The sequence below is a fragment of the Sesamum indicum genome, linkage group LG11, assembly GCF_000512975.1.
Source record: "Sesamum indicum cultivar Zhongzhi No. 13 linkage group LG11, S_indicum_v1.0, whole genome shotgun sequence".
Classification (NCBI taxonomy): Eukaryota; Viridiplantae; Streptophyta; class Magnoliopsida; order Lamiales; family Pedaliaceae; genus Sesamum; species Sesamum indicum.
Window position 1 is genome coordinate 11,912,203 of NC_026155.1, and position 20,296 is coordinate 11,932,498.

The following is a 20,296-nucleotide window of genomic DNA, read 5'->3' on the forward strand; positions in this document are numbered from 1 at the left end:
TTGAAAAGGGTTACTGAATTTCTGTTTTACCTAACACCATTATGTTAAACTGTATTATCATTGTTTAACCCATTACTAGTAGTCTATGAATTGGTGTAGTGGAAATGACATTTTTCGTTCTGCAATTTAGATTTTTTTTTACTTTTGGTCTCGTAACTTATAAAAAAAGTAGTACTTTTGATTCCATAACACGTTTTCGTTATATATTTTAATGAAAAATGTCACATGTTTAGCACGTAGTTGTTAGAACACTGTTGGTCTCATATATGTTACAAGATTATCACTTTTGGTCCCATAACTTTCAAATAATAACACCTTTAGTCTCATGCGCTTAACGGCCACATGGCTTTTTTTGTTAAACATATAATAGAAATGTGTCATGGAACCAAAAAATACTATTTTTTCAAAGTTATAGGACCAAAAGTAAAAATTTTATAACCAATGAGATCAAAAATGAAAAAAAGGCTTAAGTTACGGGACGAAAAATATTATTTTCCCATTGCTGTGATAATTTGACAAAATTGTAATATTTGAGTGTGATTATATGAATCGAAATTACGCATGCATGATATCTCAATCTAATGATTAATTAGTCCCATTAACAAGTTCAAATCCCATCTAGTGTGATTTTATCTTGTTAATTTATTATTCAGTTTATTGAGACAATGATGTAGCATGTAATTACGGTACTAAAAAATTTTTACACAAATCGAAATTTATGAATTGTTTTCCAAGTAAGAAATGTTGTTGACTGCAACTATCCATAATTTTGCATCTATTTAAATATTCTTGGTATTGATATTTGGAATATTGTTGCATTGTCTGAACATTAGATAATCTGTAGATGAATGGTGAGGTCCAACTACCAAGATTAGAAAGCTCAACACCTTAATGTCACTATCAAAGAGGCATGTTGAAGATTCTAACATTATGAGCTCTTGGATTTAATCACATTAAAGTGCTAACAACTGTTATGTAATTACAAATTTTACCTGGTGTGAGGTTAACTTTTAATGGATATGTCTGCTAACTATAAATTGGAGAAATGAAAATGAAAAAATACTTACTAATTATATATAGTATCGATACGAGAAGATTTCAAGTTAGCACTAATTACTGTCATCAGACTTAAATAGACCACATGATCATGCCATTGCATCTCATAGAAGGCATGATTTCCGACAATCAACATCAACGACGAACGACGATCAAGAAAGGTATTAATTTGATAGCAAGACAAAAATTACTAAAGTGCCCCTATAAAACTGCTTGATTTAGCCTCACCTAAAGGAAATTTCAGACGAGATGGTCAATGAATTGAATAGTATAATTGGATACACACTCTGTGGGTGATTTGGAGATGATGGTTTCTGGCCTGTTTTAGTACATTGAGGATTGTGATTGTACCTTTATTTGGTGTTGTATCAAGTCCATATATTCATATACCGAAGTCATGATATGCACCAAATCGGCAAACTCTACTGATTAAATCCCTTTTCCGGTTATTCAGCTACAACTTTGTCACTTAGATAGGATATTCCTGACATAATTCTATTTGCCATTATAGATAAAATAGGAAAAAAAAATGCAAGCAACCCCTTTATGATATCGCAAATGAGCAAATTACCTCCTTATAAATAGTGATTCACCTCTCTATATTTTTTAAAATACAACAATTTACTCCCTCTATGATTTTTAAAATGAAGCAATTATCTCTATGTATACGGAGGTAAATTGCTTCGTTTTTAAATAGTACAGGGGGTCAATTGCTATAATTTTTTCATATAGCGTAACGTGCTCATTTTCAATATCACAAGGGGATAAATTGCTATTCAGCCTATATATACGGCAGGAATTGAAACATGTCATTATGCACAATCAACTTCTTTATTCAGCGTATTCTAATTGTGATTAAAATTAAAATAAGGATATGGAGCGTTAATAGAAAAATGAAGTGATGAATATTGTTAATAAATTAATAAGGAGTTAATTAGGAGTAATGAGTGAGGCTAATCATTAAAAGCGCATGCATGGCTAGGCTTTAGATTATATGAGTCACCTAATTATTTGTACCACTTAATTATTTTAGGTAGTAAAGAGGGCCACCCAAAAAGAGTAGAGATTTGGAATAAGTAATGATGGGATGCTTCCTTTGTCGCCTCATATTATTTCCTAAATTCATATAATCTATACTCCAATATTATTATTGCTACAATTATTGGTGGACAATAATAAACTAATTCATTTAATTTCATGTGTTAAAATAAATAAAAAGTGCTACGTATTAAGACCTAACTTGAGTAAAAAATAATTTAATTGGGACTAAACATATCAAGATATATTAATTAATACTCTATATAAAATGAATTAATTTATATAGATTAAATCTAGAATTATTTAACAAGGAATATGCTCTTGGCTATAATGAAATTTAATGTCGTACAAGTAGGAAAAAAGATTAAAAAATTCCTATATCATAATAAATTAACAAGAAATCTCCTTGTGATAAAAATAAATAGGCAAGATAGCCCCCTTGATTAGAATTTGTGGTACACTCGTCCATTTTTAAGTTTTTTTTAATTTTTTATTTAAATAATTATATATTTACCCTTTATCATAAATAATTAAATTATTTTAAAATGTAAAGAAAAAAAAAAACAAAAACAAAATTGGAACCTTACTTCCCCCCTCCCGGCCCACTCCTTCCCCAACGGCAGGCCCCCTCCCTCGTTCTCAGCCTACGCTGTCGCCTCCTCCTTCCCCCCTCAGCCCTCGACCCCCGTCCGCAGCTCCTAACCTTCCCTCCATCACGATCCCGTTCAGCCGACGCCTTCCCCTCCTCGCCCCCTTCTCCCTTTATATATATATTAAATATATATCTTTTAACTGTATATATATATATTACGTATACATAATTTTAACTATATATTAATATATTATATATACACTTTTAAATTTAAAATGTTTTCAAATTTTATAAAATCTGAGAAACACATTTTCATCAAATAAAATATAAATTATTTGTTAATTTAAATATAAATAATTCAATTTTAATTTGACAAATTTGGACCTTCGATTTGTATCATTCTAATATAGACCGTTGGTTTATATAAAGTAATATCCAACGGTTGATAAACAATGATATTTTACGTGTAAAAAATAAAAGAGCCGCGCACTGTTGGCCCGTGTACGACAACTTCAATTGAAGAGGAATATTTTGCCTATTTATTTTTTCCACAAAAGATTTTTTTTAAAATTTATTTATCAGAGAAATTTTCTTATATATTTTTTTTAAAAAAACACATGGAGTAACAAATATCTTAAAGTTGGGTGACAAATTTCAAAAGTTATTAGTAATTATGTGCAATAAGTAACAAGATTAATTTTGTTGTTGTAATAATAATAAATAATTAAATAAAGATTGTCAATATTAATAATAAATAAATAAGTTTTTTTCATTTTTTTTTTGTGTAAAGTTATTATTGTAGACAATTAATAATACATATACATACCGATAGTTAATAACAACAAAAAATATAGTCTGCGACTATACATGTGAAAAGTATGTATTTTTAATTTTGTATAATTTTATATGAAAATGAGAATATATTTGAAATAGTTATTGAGATTGTATTTCATATTTGATTGCAGTATCAAATCAAAATACTTTCAATAAGATATATATAAAAAAATATATTTTCATAATTACTGATTAAAAAATTGAACTAAAACTAAGACTCAATTTATTTTGAGTATTCAATTAAATAGTTATAGAATAAATATAATTAAATGTATGATAAAAACATGAAATTAATTATAGAGCGTTTACTTTGTAGGATCAACTATGCAAGTACGTTCAGTTCTCAGCTCCAACCCTAAATCCGAATCCCCATATCGCAATGTGAAGGGTCTAATAGGTTGTACAAAAATTCTTATCCAACGTTATAAACAAAGTAAACATGGCCGAAGATACATACAATTTGGTCCAATTAGGACAACTGTAGTTGAAGTCCTGATGTAATAGGCGAGTTCGTCTCAGAGTCCTTCCTACTTAATACGGATCCAGATGAAATTTTCATCATCAAATTCGGCCCTATGGGCCCATACGAACTGATTTTTACAATCCATATCAAATTGGGTTTTCACGAACTTGGTAAAAATACTTTCCTCAACAAACTTATGAAGTAGTTATATAAAATAACATTATAAAATTTTTGTAAAAACAATTTTGTAATAAACATACAATGTTGAATTCATTTGTTAAAATTTCGCATCTTATTTTTTAATTTTATTATATTTAATATTTTATAAGCTCCTGAAACACCTCTAATACTTAAGTTATGACCGGCTCATTTTATTTCTTTTAGATCTATATTTTCATTTAGAATTATCAATATACTTGACCCCATCCTTATCTTGATACATCCAATCTCATTTCTATATAAAAAGAATAAAAAAGTCGAATACCATATTACATTGTCCTAATTAAATACATTCTTCGAATCACTGATCTCTTACTATATGGTTGTATTAATTTCATGCAGAAATGTGGATAAGTTGTTGGAAATATGACTAGGAACCAGAGATTGTCACAGTCTAAAGCCAAAAACGCGGAGAATAGTTTTGCATGTTGACTAATTATCAGATCAGTTTTGCACAGCAACGAAGAACCGGTAAACTTTTGTATATTTCTAACCTTTGACTCAACTGCTTGTCAAAGAATTTACCCTGTTGATTTGTCAACCAAAGTACAGTTGGCAGGATAGGGGAGAAATTGTTATAAATACCCAACCCCAGAATCGTGTTTCCCTCAATCCATTTATTTAGCCTTGCACCAAACTTACTTCAAGAAACGATCAACCAATTCCTGTAAATCTCCCAACCTCGATCATTCGAATCAATCGTCTCATGGAAACAACCAATGGATTCTATGATTCTTATGTGTTGCAACAATTTCCTCAACCCTCAAGGCCTTTACATGTGCACGACACAAACATCGAATCCATGGCAGCCGAAAACAGATTCTCCGACAAATACTTTAACGGGTACTATGATCTTCATGAAGAAAACCGGACAATTGAATCGGAAGAAGGAAACGGGTTTCTGAATCATCATGACTATGATGTTGAGCCACTGAAAATCCTGAGAGGAGTCGTGGACGAGCTCGACGAGAAAGGGAGCGAAATGTTCAAGAAATTGGTTTCCAAAGTGGAAAAGGATGTCCCAATTGAAAGAATATTCTGTGAAACTTTACATGATTTAAGGGAAATGCCTGTTTCGCACGTGTTCGAGAAGTTCCTGGGGAAACTGAATTCTAGGGCAGCAAAAGATCAGACGACGAGGGAGAGAGATGTAGTAATCCGTGGTTTTCCGATGTCCGAGGAGGAAGAGTCGCAACATAAGCTGGAACGGTTTAAAGTGAAGACTGTAAACATTGTAGGAGTCGGAGTTGTCAAGGAGGAGCGAAACTCACATGTCTAGGCTGTGTTTTAGTTTGGTCAATTATTTTATTCTTTTTGTACATCCTTTGTTTTGTATTAGTTCTTCCAATCGGGTTGATGAGTTTATTTGCAAATTTTAAGAAATTGAACTCTCAACATCATTGGAATCTACGGTTGTCTGTGTATTAGTTCTAATTCTGAGACCTCAGATTTTCCATTACCAAACACCGTAGTCCTAATTTCGAGAGATGAAGGTTCTGGATGTTTGGTAATTTTTTAAATAAATTTAGAATTTATGCATGAGTAGCAAAATTCAAGTCATGCATGTAGCATATTGTACACCTTAAGAACAACACCAACGCTAGGAACAAAGAAGAAACGACTGCACAACGGATAGATGATGTAAGTCGAAATGCAAAATAATAACCTTAGGACACATTTACTTCATTGGACTAGCCTATATTGGATTAATAACATAAGCTAATATAAGGTTTACGTCATTGCACTGAAGCTCGGTGTTGTACCTTCGTTCACTGCTACTGATCATACTAACTTTCCGACCGTGAAACCCTATTCAAGAGGTGTGTTAGCCTATTCCCACTGCTTGCAACATGTTGGGCCTCCTGAAATTACCAATTTAGTCTTTACTATTTTAGCTTATTACCAATTTCTCATTTTGGACGTGTTTTTTAAATGGAAGAATTTTTCTTTTAGTAAAAATAGGGGCAATTTTGGAATTTTGCTACATATCACTTCAAATAATAATATGAAATAAACAAGAAACTATACAATCACTCATTTTAGTTCCATTTTCAATACATTGAAGTAAACAAAAAGCACATTTTATGAAATAATCATATCACATGTATAATTCCTCTTCAAATCATATCTTGTAATTATTACATCATTGAAGTAAACGTGTCCTTTCAGTATGAAGGCTTCTTATTTGTGTTCCAACTTCCCTTCCAAATTCTACGACTAAGAAGTACATAAAACTCGGTATAAAAAAACATATTGTTTTAATAGGTTTTTTAAGACAAGCTGCAGCATACAAATTTGAATCAGTACATAGTGTACGGTTTTCTTCAGAACGAAACAATCACGTAAGTTCGGACCCAACTGATGAAAGCTTGTAATTAACAAGTTGAAAGAATTGGAACCAGTTGTACATAGTAGAATTAGCAGCCGCCTAGCACGTCCGTAGCCATCGTTGCTTTCTTTACAAATTTATAAAACGTGCACTTGTAAATGCGGGACACGAAATGTACCTAATCCCTTGCAAAACAATACTAGCTACTACAATTTTACATAGAAAAGATAAAAACGTACGTAAATTTTACAAAACTAATTATAAAAGGTTCACTTGTAAATGTGGGACACAATTTACCTAATCCTTTGCAGAATAATACCCACATGTATAGTTTCAGACAAAAAGAATGAAAATCACACGGGTACATTTTGTCCCCAAATTGGAAAAGTCTAACTCTCAGAGTCAGTCAAGGAATCTGAAGTTTGAACAGTCAGAAATTGTGACATATAACGCAGCCTCTTTGTCAAGACTAGGTATATATAGAAGGGGGCCTTGGCTTGAGTTGCCATTCAGTTATTCTTCTCTCAGTTTCTTTTCTTGCATTAAATCATTTCTTCTGAGGAACAAGCTTGTTTGCGTTTGAAAGTTTCAGAAACTTCCGGTAATGTTCAGCCAGATGAATTCTTGTGCACGGAGATTCCAACCAAATTACATGGAGGAACAATTTCCTGATCCTGGAGAGCCCATCACTTTTTATCAAATGAATCCTCAGGTCTGGGCTTTTCAACAGGGATTTCAGGACAATAACCTGCAGTTTCATGAATTTCCAGGAGTTCCCGATTCTTACAGGATGATCAGTTCCGGTTTCATAGAATCGGCAACCAGGGAAGTTGATGGATCATCAGGGGAAGGGACGTTGGCAAAACTCGGCAGGTTTAAGGTTAAAACCGTGCAATTCGGGCAGGTTGTCAAGGAGGAAGCCAAATGAGTATTATATCTTAGGTACATTAATTATGTACAGAATGGAGAGTATTTTCTTAATATTTGATGTTCATTGATTGAGTTCATACAAATTTCCAATTATAATGTAATATTTTATGTTAGACTCTTTGAAAAGTTGTGAGCAAATTTAACTAGATTCCAAGCGGACCATTCCTTCTGACTTGCCATCCGGCCTAAGCTAGAAACAAGCTCATGAATTGTATTTAAAAAAAATTCAATATAATTGGGGATTACAACAAAAAAAGAAAAGAAAAGAATTCGCTCTACTATACGACCACGGCTTTAAAATTATAATAAATCAATACTATTAACTACGATTAAATAAAATTATTTTAAAAAATTAAATTTTTACCACGATTAAAAAATATTTGTCATGATTGGTTTTAACTATGACCAATATTTTGACTTCACTAATAAAAACAACAACTAATGATTATTGAAAAGTCATAATTATTTTTTAATATAATAATTAATTGTAACAAAAAATCATAATTATCCAAATGAATTTAGTATCAACTAAATAAGCATAGTTATAAATTTTCTATTATTCACAGAAAAGAATAATACTGTTTATAGCACAGCACTCTATGTTTTTACGAAGCTCAATGTCAGAGTGAACTCAAGAAGAAATCTCATCACTTAAATTATTATTATTATTATTTTTTTTTTTTAAAAAAAATGTTACATTCATTAGCCATGAATTTAGGACTGCAAGCCTGGTTAAATTGATTTAAATACCAATATATTAAATTAATTTTTAAATTTGAATATATTGAATTGGGGTGATAAATAACTTAATATAAAAAATCATAATAACTTAGCAGTCATTAGCTTAGTTGTGTACATCTAATCTGATGAGACGCTACCAAATAGAAAGGGAGAGGACTCACATTTCACCAACGTTTGATGAACATGTCCTAACCATAATTATGCTGATATGGTCCGCACTAATAACTCGCTTAATCCTAATTATCACTTACCTTCACTGCACCAAAATTGTTGCTACTGCTTCTCAACTCTTGCACTCTAAAAATAGGGCCCAGAGTTCGACTTGTAGTGTTTGTAATAACTATTATTTTATGATAGGGATAATCCAACAACAAGTCCTTGTAACGGTTTAAAATAAATACTTATCAGTTTATTGTTGAAAAAAATATTTTTGATTTATGATTTTTATTTTTGAACTATTTAAATTAAATTGATTTAAATAAAAAAATTATAAACAACTTTCAATCAAATTTTACATTTATTAGTAAAATTGTAAATATTAATTTACTTTTTAAAATACTTTATTTTCTTATTTTTCACTTTTTTCCCCAATATATACCCCATCTTTTTACTAATATTTTATTATTTACAACTTTCTCTACAATTTATTCTACTAATAAAACCAAAGCTATTGAAATACTCCCCAAGTTGTAAAGAAAATTAAAATTAAATTTATCTATAGTGAAAGCTGGAAGAGTTTGAAAATTGAGAATACAACTTAATATTTATAATTTTACTAATAACTTGTAAAAATTAATTATAATTAAAGAGTTGCTTATTAAACAATTTAAAAGAATAAATTAAAATAAAAACACTCTTATTAACTTTTAGCAAAAAGTTGATAGTGCTTACAATAAGCTTGCACAAACACCCCATTAGCGTCCAAGGTATTTTCTGGTAGTTAAGATATTTCATTATAAAATAGTATTATCTCTTTTAATTTATATAATTTATATGAAAAATGTGATAGATGATATGATCAATTTATATAGTGTTCGTATATATATATATATATATATATTAAATAAAAGTACGAGATGCAATATTATTTTATAAGGAAAGATTCAAACTGATTTTTTGAGGCACACAATTGTAGCATATCAAATTGACGGGAACAATTTTTTTAATGTGGTCATCTGCGATGTATATGACTTTTTTTAGGCCAGTTTCATTAAAAAAGGACCAAATTGCAAAAATTATAAAATTATAATATCAAAATACAAAAATAAAATCGTACAGGATTAAAAATACCAACCCCTGTACGAAAGTGAGAGTAGTAGGCCTACGATATAAGAAAATGTTTTAATAGTCATGAAAGAATGTTATGCTATAAATCAGAATCGAAATAATTAATTAGTAATATTCTTATTAAATTTATTATTAATTAGCAAAGAATTTTACTATTTTGTACTGATTATATATGTGTGTGTGTGTGTGTGTGTGTGTGTGTGTGTGTGTGTGTGTGTGTGTGTGTGTGTGTGTGTGTGTGTGTGTGAGTTTGTGTGGCTGTTATTAGTGTTATTTGTTGCAGTGAGCTAATCGATTGAGCAAGAATCCATGGGCATTATATGTTGAGCGGAATAATTAGAAAATGAATGTAACAGCGAAGAACCCTAGAAATCAACAACGAAATGATTCCAGCTATAGCTATATTGACTTAATTACCACCCAACCTCATACTGATAGCTTCTCTTCACCCACCCTTTAATTTCACACACACACATATATATATATGCCCTAATTTCTCAAATGATATATGTATATATAGAGGATTAAAGGCAATTTTCGTCCCTTAACTTCAAATCATTCTCGTTTTAGTCCCCTCAGTTACTAGGTTCCATTTTGATCCCGTAAAACTGAAAAAGTCTCAATTTTGGTACAAATTTTATCGGAAAGTTGAGTCCTCATTGGGGCTTGAATTGTGATTAGCTGAAAATAAAAGGCTTAAAGGCAATTTTTGTCCCCTAACTTCAGGCCATTCTCGTTTTAGTCCCCTAACTTCAGGCCATTCTCGTTTTAGTCCTCTAACTTCAGGCCATTCTCGTTTTAGTCCTCTAACTTCAGACCATGTCTTCACCATATCATCTTTTTCAGCCAATTACAATGCAAGCCCTAATTTAAAAAGTCACATGCCTGGCATGTGACTTTATGTGACCTTTTCCGGCGAGTGACTCAACTTTCCAACCAAATTTGTACCAGAATTGAGATTTTTTCAGTGTTATGGGTAACTTAGGGGATTAAAAAGAAAATGACCTGAAATTAGGGGACAAAAATTGCCTTTAAACCTATATATATATATATATATATATATATGATGCCCTCAAACTCAAAATCAATAATGGTCCCTCGACCCCTGTCACTTTTTATACATCATCGCTACGTACGCTGCCTTACCCAAGAAATAATTGTGCTTTCCTGTATTAATTCCGGCTGCGCGCTCATTAAGAATCTCTTAACACTCTCTCAAAATAATAATAATAATAATATTAATAATAAATGATGATGATGGTGGTGGTGAGAATAATAATAAACAAATAAATAAAGAACAGCAAAAAATACAATGAATGGGGTTGACTTCATGAATTTTTTGTAGATTTCATTGTTTAGCTATATATATGTTCTATCTTGCTTAACCTCATTGCGAAGGTTGTATATATACAATGAAGTAAGAGTTAATTAAACCACTTCAATTATTAATTTACTACAATTTTACTTTTACAGTTAATAATTGATGGATTCTGTATATAGACGAAATTTCACTTTTAGTTTTATAAAATCAGGAATTCAATACTTTTAGTCTCATAGATATATGTACGAGTTTTTCAATTGTAGAACAATTTTAGAAATTTTGTAAAGTAAAAAATTACAAGTATTGAACATACTATGTTATAGGACTCAAAGTATAAATACTAACAGCGAAATCCCAATTGGACTAAATTTTTTCATGTCCAAGAAAAAATGCATGTTAAGGTGCAATTGAAACCCTAGATTAATAATATTGTGGACATCAGCTTAGACTTGATTAAATGCTTTAGGAGGTTGTTGAAATGTGTATATCCATCTATTACTTACAATTGGGATGATGCATGATACGTCGATCAACCCACATTTTCAAGCAGCCCACATTAAAACACTTAATTTACAAGCAACATACATTCATTAAGCGATCTTGTAACGCACACTCCCATCCTACTCCCATCGCTCTTTATTTCTATATACATATACATATATATATATATATATATTCTTAATTTGATTTTCTTGATCTATTCACACGATCGAGAATTATATGAGAATTCTCGATTTCATTTGATTAGGGTTCTTATTGATAATTCCAGAGGTACTCATCCTGCATACCTCCACCAAAATCATTCTCGTCCTCAGCAAAATCAATGCGCGGAGGGCTAATCAGCATCCCTTGAGCCATATTCGCAAGAACATTTGGCAAATCAAAGATCAAATCCTCATCAATAAACTCATTCACAACCGGCATTTCAGGCTGCGCCGCCCCGATCTTGGATGTTTCCAAACTTCCAAAGCCAAGAGCATCCCCCGCAGCGCCCAGTGCCGCCGCAGCGCTGGCGGCAGCTGCCTGGATGTCCCGCTGGGATGTTGAAGCTGGAACAGGCAAGGAAGATGCTGAACTAGGAAAATTCAGTTCAGCTTCTTTCCCCTTAAGAGCAAACGCCGCGACATCATAGGCGACCGCCGCCATTTCCGGTGTGGGGAATGTACCAAGCCATATCCTGTTTGGCGTTCTGGGCTCCCGAATTTCAGAAACCCATTTCCCGCTGCTCTTCCTCCGCCTCACTCCGCGGTACATTGGGCGGCCACCGCCGTCAGAAACACTCTTGCCGCCGCCATACCTGCCCCGTGGAGTCTGTGACATTGTTGTATATATATATTTCAGTTTGTTGTACTGCACGTGCATGAGATAGTAACTGATGGTTAAAGATCATGAGAGAATCCATTTATATATATGTTGTGGATTAGGGGCGGGAGTTAAGATTTGGCAGTTGGAGTGGGAAGAAGACGAGAAGTTGAAACCAGTTGTGAATGTAATGGCAAGGTGTGAGGATCCGGGGTGTATGCCAGATGTGGTGTTGGATTTCTGGGTTGGAGGGCGTAACAGTGGTGAGTTCTTGATGAGGATTAATTACTTTTTCATTTATTCACTTTAATCCTACAGTTGATTACAGTGGAGTGAGTGATTTGATGTGAATGACTCAGAGAGATTTCATTTTCTTTTATCCCTATTGCATATGCTGGAAATGGAATGTTGATATATGGGTTGAGATTTTGCTCCCATTTGATGTAATTCCATCTCAGCTGTATTATTGATTATTTTTTTATTTATTTTTGGAAGAATTAGGAACTATTTTAATTATTTTCTATGAGTTATCACCGTCACTAAAAGAAAATTTATTATTAGTTACAAATTAAATTTATAGTAAATAATTATACACAAAAGATTGTATTTTCCCCTACTTATTGACTATTACAAATTAAACTAGAATTTTAAAGATCAATAATATTGTACAATGTCTTGATATTTTATTAACTGGTTGATGGGAATAACCGATCAGTTGTACTCATATTCCATGTTAGCCTGAGATAAACCTAGCATGCATGTATTTCAAAGTAAGAAATATAGGGAAACTCAAATATCTCTTTCTCTCCTAATGGAAAAATTGTAATTTACTTCCCACAATTTCTATCTTTTGTGATTTTGGTCCCATTATTTTATTCCTTACCACATTTAGTTCCATAAGTGTCAAAAAAAGATTACAATATATGTCCCACTCATATTTTCTGTTAGATTCTTGATGGAAGGAGCATGTGTGTTTGACTGCTATAGTGTGGAAAATTGTAACTTACGTCCCACAACTAATACTGTTGCCAATTTTGGTCTCTTTATTTTACCCCTCACCACATTTAGTCCCATAAGTGTGGAGGAGTTGTAGTATTTGTTGTTTGTAGTTCTATGAGGAGAATTATCTCTTATTTGTTGTGCATATATATCTTGTTATAGGTTTTGAATTGAATTGGAACGGAAATGTTATTAAACCTATATTTTTAAAGTAATATTAAAATTCTGCACTAAAGTATACATTAAATTAAACATACAATATATCTAAATTTTTACTATAACAAAAACAGTGATGTAAACATAATATTTACCATTTAAAACATATCTAAATTTTTACACTAACATAGACATTGAATTACATTACATGCTTATATAACCGATAGTATGCTCCATCTACAACATTGCAAAATGATGAACTTCTTCTTCATTCTCATCCACAATCAACTTTCAATTACATCCCAACCATATGAATAAAATCAATAACTAAAAAACCACTAACAGAGAAAGAATATTGTGTTTCTTTTGTAAATTCATCATTTTATCCTCCAAAAACATTGATCTTCCTTAGCACAAATTGGAGGACCTTTCCATGCAAAGATTGACAATTACCTCGACCTACAGAGTAATTGTAGAACGTCCGACCTGGGTTATCTTTGGTCCACGAAATCCGTAATTTCGCCCTCTTGCCAGAATAGCATAACAGTTCTTCATCACTATTGTCTATTGTTTGAGAGCTTGAGCTTATTATTCTCATGGCTTTGTGAAAAATTTGATGCCTTCCCTTTTGCTCCTTACTACTATTTTCCCTTATGAAATAGGTGAAAAAAACAACCATTTACCTCTCCATGAAAAATGTGGTGAGGGGTAAAATGTGAGTGGGTCGTGAATTGCAATTTAATAATAATTACTGTTTATGTATAAATAATAATAATAATATAGTTAGATCCCAATAAGCAACAAGGCCTAAATATGCACTAAGTTAACGTCCAAATGACGGACCACAAACGCCGTTTCCAATCTTAGTTTTGGGTTTGTTCATCAGCATCAACTTGTGACCTTATTTGGAAATTATCTGGCAATCAAACCTTTCACCTCTGACTTCTGACTTTTAAGTTAGAGATTAGGGTTTAAATCAGGTAAAATGGATGATGGTAACTTCCACAACCTATCCCCACTATCAATAGGTTTATTTATTCAATATTTTATTTTTATTTGAAGCGATGAACTATTATCAATTAAAATAATTTAATTATAATTATTTTTGTCGAATGTCAATGTCTAACAAAGATAATTACAATAATCATATATTGATCAACAATATTAAATAAATAAAATCTAAACTACACTTACTATGCAATAAATCAACATTCTCTGCACGCATGTTACAGAATTCAAACACATAACCTTTAAAGTCATACTGCATAAATTTTACCAACTGAACTAAGGCCACATTAACTATTCAACAAATGTTTTGCTCACCATGAATTTGAATTTCATTACTACATGAACTTTGACTTATTTAAATAAATAATTATAATTAATTGAAATTTATAATTTAATGAATAAAATTAATTTATTAAAAGAAAGAAAGAAAGAACCTCATGTTCGACAACTTCAAGTAATATGTCAATCAAGAACAGAATTGAGTCCGACGACTATGGATTTATGTTTATTTTTACAGTATTTTTTTTTTTGGCGTATATTCATTAATTTAGAATTATCAATGCATTGCATTAATTTTTAAATTTAAATATAGTAAATAATGTAATGAATTGAATTTTATAGAAAAAAAATAATGTAACGAACCCTTATAAATTAATTTAGAAATTGAAGGGTGATAATGATTGAATGGCTAAATTGATGGGTTTTGACACACACCAAGGGAACACCAATTTAAAACTTAAACCAGACATGATGGCCCCATCGGACAAAGGGATAAGGTTGTTTTTGGGGATCTTCAAGGAGATGGGTTGTACAAATTCACACTTATGTGCCTACTAACTTACCCAATTAATTATTAATTCATTGCCAATTAGTATTTATATTTTCAAACATTCTTTTCCCCCCTTCTTCATTGAAATAATCATTGTTGTGCCAAAAACTCGAAATAAAGTTTTTTTTTTTTTCATTTAAATGATTTTCCACATGGTTGCTACTCCAAATAAATATAATAGGCATCGATTATTTATACTATGATCCTACAAAAATACACTACTGTTGGATCATACTAGAAATACCTCGTTGTTCTTAACTTAATAGGTTGTGAGAATAATGAAGGTGGTAAAAATATTAGATGAAGGTCGTTAATTTCTAAATTTCACTAAATTGTATGATTTTACGAAAACTACATACATTAAAAAATAATTTAATAATCACAATGAGTCTGTATTCGAGTTAGGAGTGCACCAACACAAAATTGTAAAGAAATCAATAAAATCAATCTAAAATTTGTTTAAAAATCATGACTGTTCTATGGGAAGGTTGTAAGATATTCCAACATCAATCATGTATTGCTATATTATAATTTTATTTAATTATTTAGTTATTACTTACAGACATCCAGCCTTCAAATCGAAAATCTTAAACATAAAACTTGGAAACTCAAATCAATAGGTTGTCTAGTGTGGAACTTATAATTAACGACAACAGTCCAAAAGCCTGTAAACTTTTGAGATTTTTGAGAAAATATCATAAGAGGTGTGAGTATTTATTTAGCTATATATTAGAAATTATTAATAATCCATTTCTATAAAAATTCATCATCAATGATTATTAATATTTATTGCCGTTCTATCCATAATTGATTCACTCAAGAGAAATAAATTATTAATTAAAAAAAGATATAATTATGAACGTGATTAGTTGGGTCCAGTTATCAGAGTTTCAGTGGGCTTCCGACGTATGTTTGGCGGCCCAACTTTCCGTCCAGTCTAAAATGTATACAGTCATGTTGCAAGCAAAAATAGATCTTTCATCCTTCACATCCTTAAGTTTTACTAGTGATTGTAGCACGCACTATTTACGCTCATATAATTAGATAGATATGACATAAATTTTAAAATAAAATTAATATATAATTAAAAGTGGAGCAAGTAATAAACGTGTAAGATAAACATAATAGTAATTAATGATTAAAATATAATGCGTACCATTTATTACAAATATTTAAACGCATAATCGATAGTCTACAATTTAGTAACGGGGTGTCATAAGCAACCAATTATGAATAAAAAGTGACTTTCTTTCTTAAACTGAATATGCATAATTAAATGAAATTTCTAAAAATTAATTCTTATTTTTAAATTATTTTAATTAAAAATTAAAAAAATGAAGTTATAAAAAATGGAAGTTGAGAAAGAGTGAGCAACTTGACCGTTATTAAAAGAGAAAAAAATTAAAATAATTTTAAAAATAATAACTAAAAAAATAGACCAAAAAGTGAGACACCAAAAAGATGCTCTCGCCTAATAATAAACTATAAAATAGTTTACTCTTGAATTTTGTATCCTCTCTACTCACACGAACTAAAACATTTTTCATTCATAAAACATAAATATAAATAATAAAATTTTGATAAAAGAATAATTGATTATTTATTTTTTTAAAAAATATTTATACACTTGAGTATATATAGTACTCACACCATATCCTACTAATTAAAAAATATATATTTTTATACTACAATTAATTATTATAATCAAAAGAAGAAACAGTGACAAATACAAATCAATCATGACTTTGTAACGGCCATTAGCCTTTGTTTTCGCAAATGTGGCCAAGACATTAGAGAATGGCAAATATTTTGACCATGGCTAAAAATTAACCATGGAGAATATTGTTAATCGTGGTAAAAATTAAAAATTTTATTTAATTATAATTAATAATTATTAATTTACCACGATTTTTAAGCCGTGATCATTTATAATGCCGCAAAAATTCAAAAAAAATAAATTTATAGTATTTCTAGTTACTAGTATTTATACACTAACAAAGGTAAACAAAGATTATTTAGAGTAGGTTGAAAAATACGAATATTATAAATTTAGAATGGGTGGGGAGTTGACATTCTTCTCCATCCAATCCACCCAACTTAGATCCATCATTTTTTAAATACTCACTCATAAACCTTACCCTCTATCTATTATTATGTATCTCATTTAGTACTATCTTATTATTGTCGGAATTTATTTCCTAAAAATAATTACTAAAGGAAAAAGATAACACACTAAATGTTGAACAAACCATAATTTCAAAAGCTAGAAAAAAGAGCTATTTATAGATTTAGATGGATATTTAAAACATGTTCAACATTAAGGCATCAACATCATCTCCATATATCTATACTATTATAAATATTATTATCGTATCAATTTTTGAATATTCAAATTTATCTCTATATTTATTCTTTTCTTAAAATAAAATTGAGTTAAAATAGTAATTTACCCTTGAATTCATTTTTCTTTCAAGCCACTATTCCATATTTCTCTCACCCATTTTTCATATTTTTTTTCCTCACAAACTTCTTTCTTTTTTTTTTTTTAACTCACACTACATTTGTGTCAATTTCTTGCAGCTATATGTGTATTAAAATTGACCAAAATACATTGATTAATGTGTATTAATATTTTGGATAAATTACATTAATACCCTTGAGGTTAGGCTAATTTACACAAACACCCCTTGAGAGGTTAGTGTAATATTTTTTAAAGAGTATCTGCGTAAATTTTACATTTGAATAGGGAGTGTAATTGTAATGACAACGATACACTCTAGGAATGTAGCTGTAATTTTAAAGAAAAAGAGAGTGTTTGTGTATTTTGGCCTAATTTCAAAGAGTGCAAGATTATTTACCCTAACATTTTTATCGTAATTTTTTTTATTTGTCTATGCATCGCGTGTGTTTAGACTGTTAATATATATATATATATTATTTGAATGAGAGATTAATTCTTTATTTAAAAAAAGATGTCTCAATATATAATTCTTTGACTCTCTTTAATTATTTAAATAAAAGAAAGAAAGAAGGAAAAGAATATTAATTAATTAGTTGAGTTAGTTGAAATGGGCAAAGTAAAGAATAAGTAGTAACGAATGAGGAGTGGACAGGTGCTCTAAGCTGTAGTGATTCAAATTGGGAGTCCCGTTTGGATGACATTAACAGACGACAACTTAAACAAAAGTTGCTAATGCTTTTTCTTATGTTTAATGATTAAAATAAGTTTAAAGTTTAGTTCAAGTTTTTGTGGGGTGACAGACAACTCATTCTCAACACCACATCTTTTGAATTAATATGAATTAAATAAAAACAAGATAGTTATCTAATTCCCCATGCAATGAATACTCTTTTGACCCCAATTTCCTCCACTACTCTCACAACACTTATATATATCCCCTTATAATTATAAGCAAATTCTTTTATGGTTAACGTATCATGTCCCAATCCCATCATGCGCCCCAAATCCTTTCTTGGACAATTATTACAGTGAAATGCTTGGACAAGTTTATACTATAATCAATTATTAATTATGTCAGAGATGTAAGGATCCACAGAAAACCCTCCGTGTAGAATCACAATACCTGAGTGGCTCAAACCTTTTAGAAGGAGAGTAATTATTGCAATCGTAGAGAGCAACCATATACATATGGGATTCTGCAACAGAAGAAATTAAAGAGATGGAAGCTTTAAAATACTTGTGGGTAAGCAGCTGAGATGCAGGCAGGCACCTGATCAGCTTGGATGCACCTGCACCTGCACTACTACTTACTTGCTGCTCTCTTGGATATATATTGTGAAACCTTCTCCATCCTCTCTTCATTTTTTACACATATGTTTGTATGCAGTGTGATTTTATCAAATAATTTCTGTTGGGACAACTACCTGTTGTACATTTTTCCTTTTATTCATCAACTCCGAAGCTGCTCATCAGGGATTTCAACTACTCTGTTTCTTGCCTTAATTATATATTGTAAAAACTAAGCATATATACATATATACATGTCAATATCATCATTAAATGTCTTTAATTCCTACCTAGGATATATATATATATATATATATATATATGCATGCATGTCTCCTTAATTTCATTATCTAAAATATATAGATTGGACAATTACACCAACCTGGTTTTGGATATTAACCTCATCTCTCTTTCTAATTTTGGTTTACGTAAATATACTCGATTTCAATAACTCACATTGAATAAAATAAATTATTACTCACATGTCTAGTGGAACTGATCAAACTCATTTATATGTGTAATTCAGATGTTGGACTATAATAAATTATAGGATTAAATGCATTTTTTGTTCTGTATTTTTTATATTTTGATGTTTTAGTTCTTTATCATTCTAAGGTAGCAAATATGTCCTGCAATTTTTTAATTTTTTTTGCGATTTTTTATTCCTCAATTGTCGGAGTTTGCAAATATTATTGGAAGAAAGCATGTGACTCGCACGTGCTTTTTTACATTTCGTGTTTTAGTTCTCAATAGTCAATTAAAATCATGAAAAATTAAAAATATATATATATATGATATATTTTACTACTCTAAAAAGATACATAATTAAAACGATGAATACAAAAAATAAAGGAACAAAAATTTTCCACCATGTTGGCAGAAATTGAGCAATGAAAAACTGAAGCCCCAAACTAAAATTCTTTTCCTGCAACATTTGTAAACTCTTGCGATTGAAGGATCAAATTATGAAAAAATAGAGTATGAAAATTACATTTAAGCATAAAATACATAATAGTCATTTAATTTGCGGCAGAAGATTTGACATGCAGAGATGGATACAAAAATAATGGGATGTTGTAACGTTTTTAGGTACTTAACATCCATTTTCTTAACATAATCGTGTTTTTGAGTGAGAAGAGATGTTAATTAATCAAAGATTATGAAGTTAATTAGTGTGAAAGAGGGGTTTTAATTACAACTGCAAAGTCATAAATGTTGAGATGAGATGTTTGGGGCGACGAGCTGAGTATGTACGAATTAGGATGATTGTGATTAGAACAAGACGTAAATTTTAAGTACAAGAAGATGTATAGATGATCGGTCCAGGGGAAGGGTGGGCGGGGGGGAAAAAGCACAAAAATCTAAGAAAATTGTATATGTATGGATGGGCATGAAAAGCGATGCATGTTCATAATCCAGCTGCTGCCACACCCCAATACACAGA

The 20,296-nt window shown here is 30.7% G+C and overlaps 1 protein-coding gene across 1 annotated transcript; it reads right to left on the reverse strand.

Moving 5' to 3' along the window:
- Positions 11,289-12,607, reverse strand: LOC105174111 (ethylene-responsive transcription factor ERF024-like). The gene has a single exon (XM_011096105.2). The coding sequence runs from the start codon at positions 12,170-12,172 to the stop codon at positions 11,564-11,566; it is 609 nt and encodes a 202-aa protein (XP_011094407.1). The 5' UTR covers positions 12,173-12,607; the 3' UTR covers positions 11,289-11,563.

Bases quoted from the DNA above. Each gene is read 5' to 3' on its own strand.
- LOC105174111 (XM_011096105.2), bottom strand. From the start codon at position 12,172: ATGCACGTGCAGTACAACAAACTGAAATATATATATACAACAATGTCA.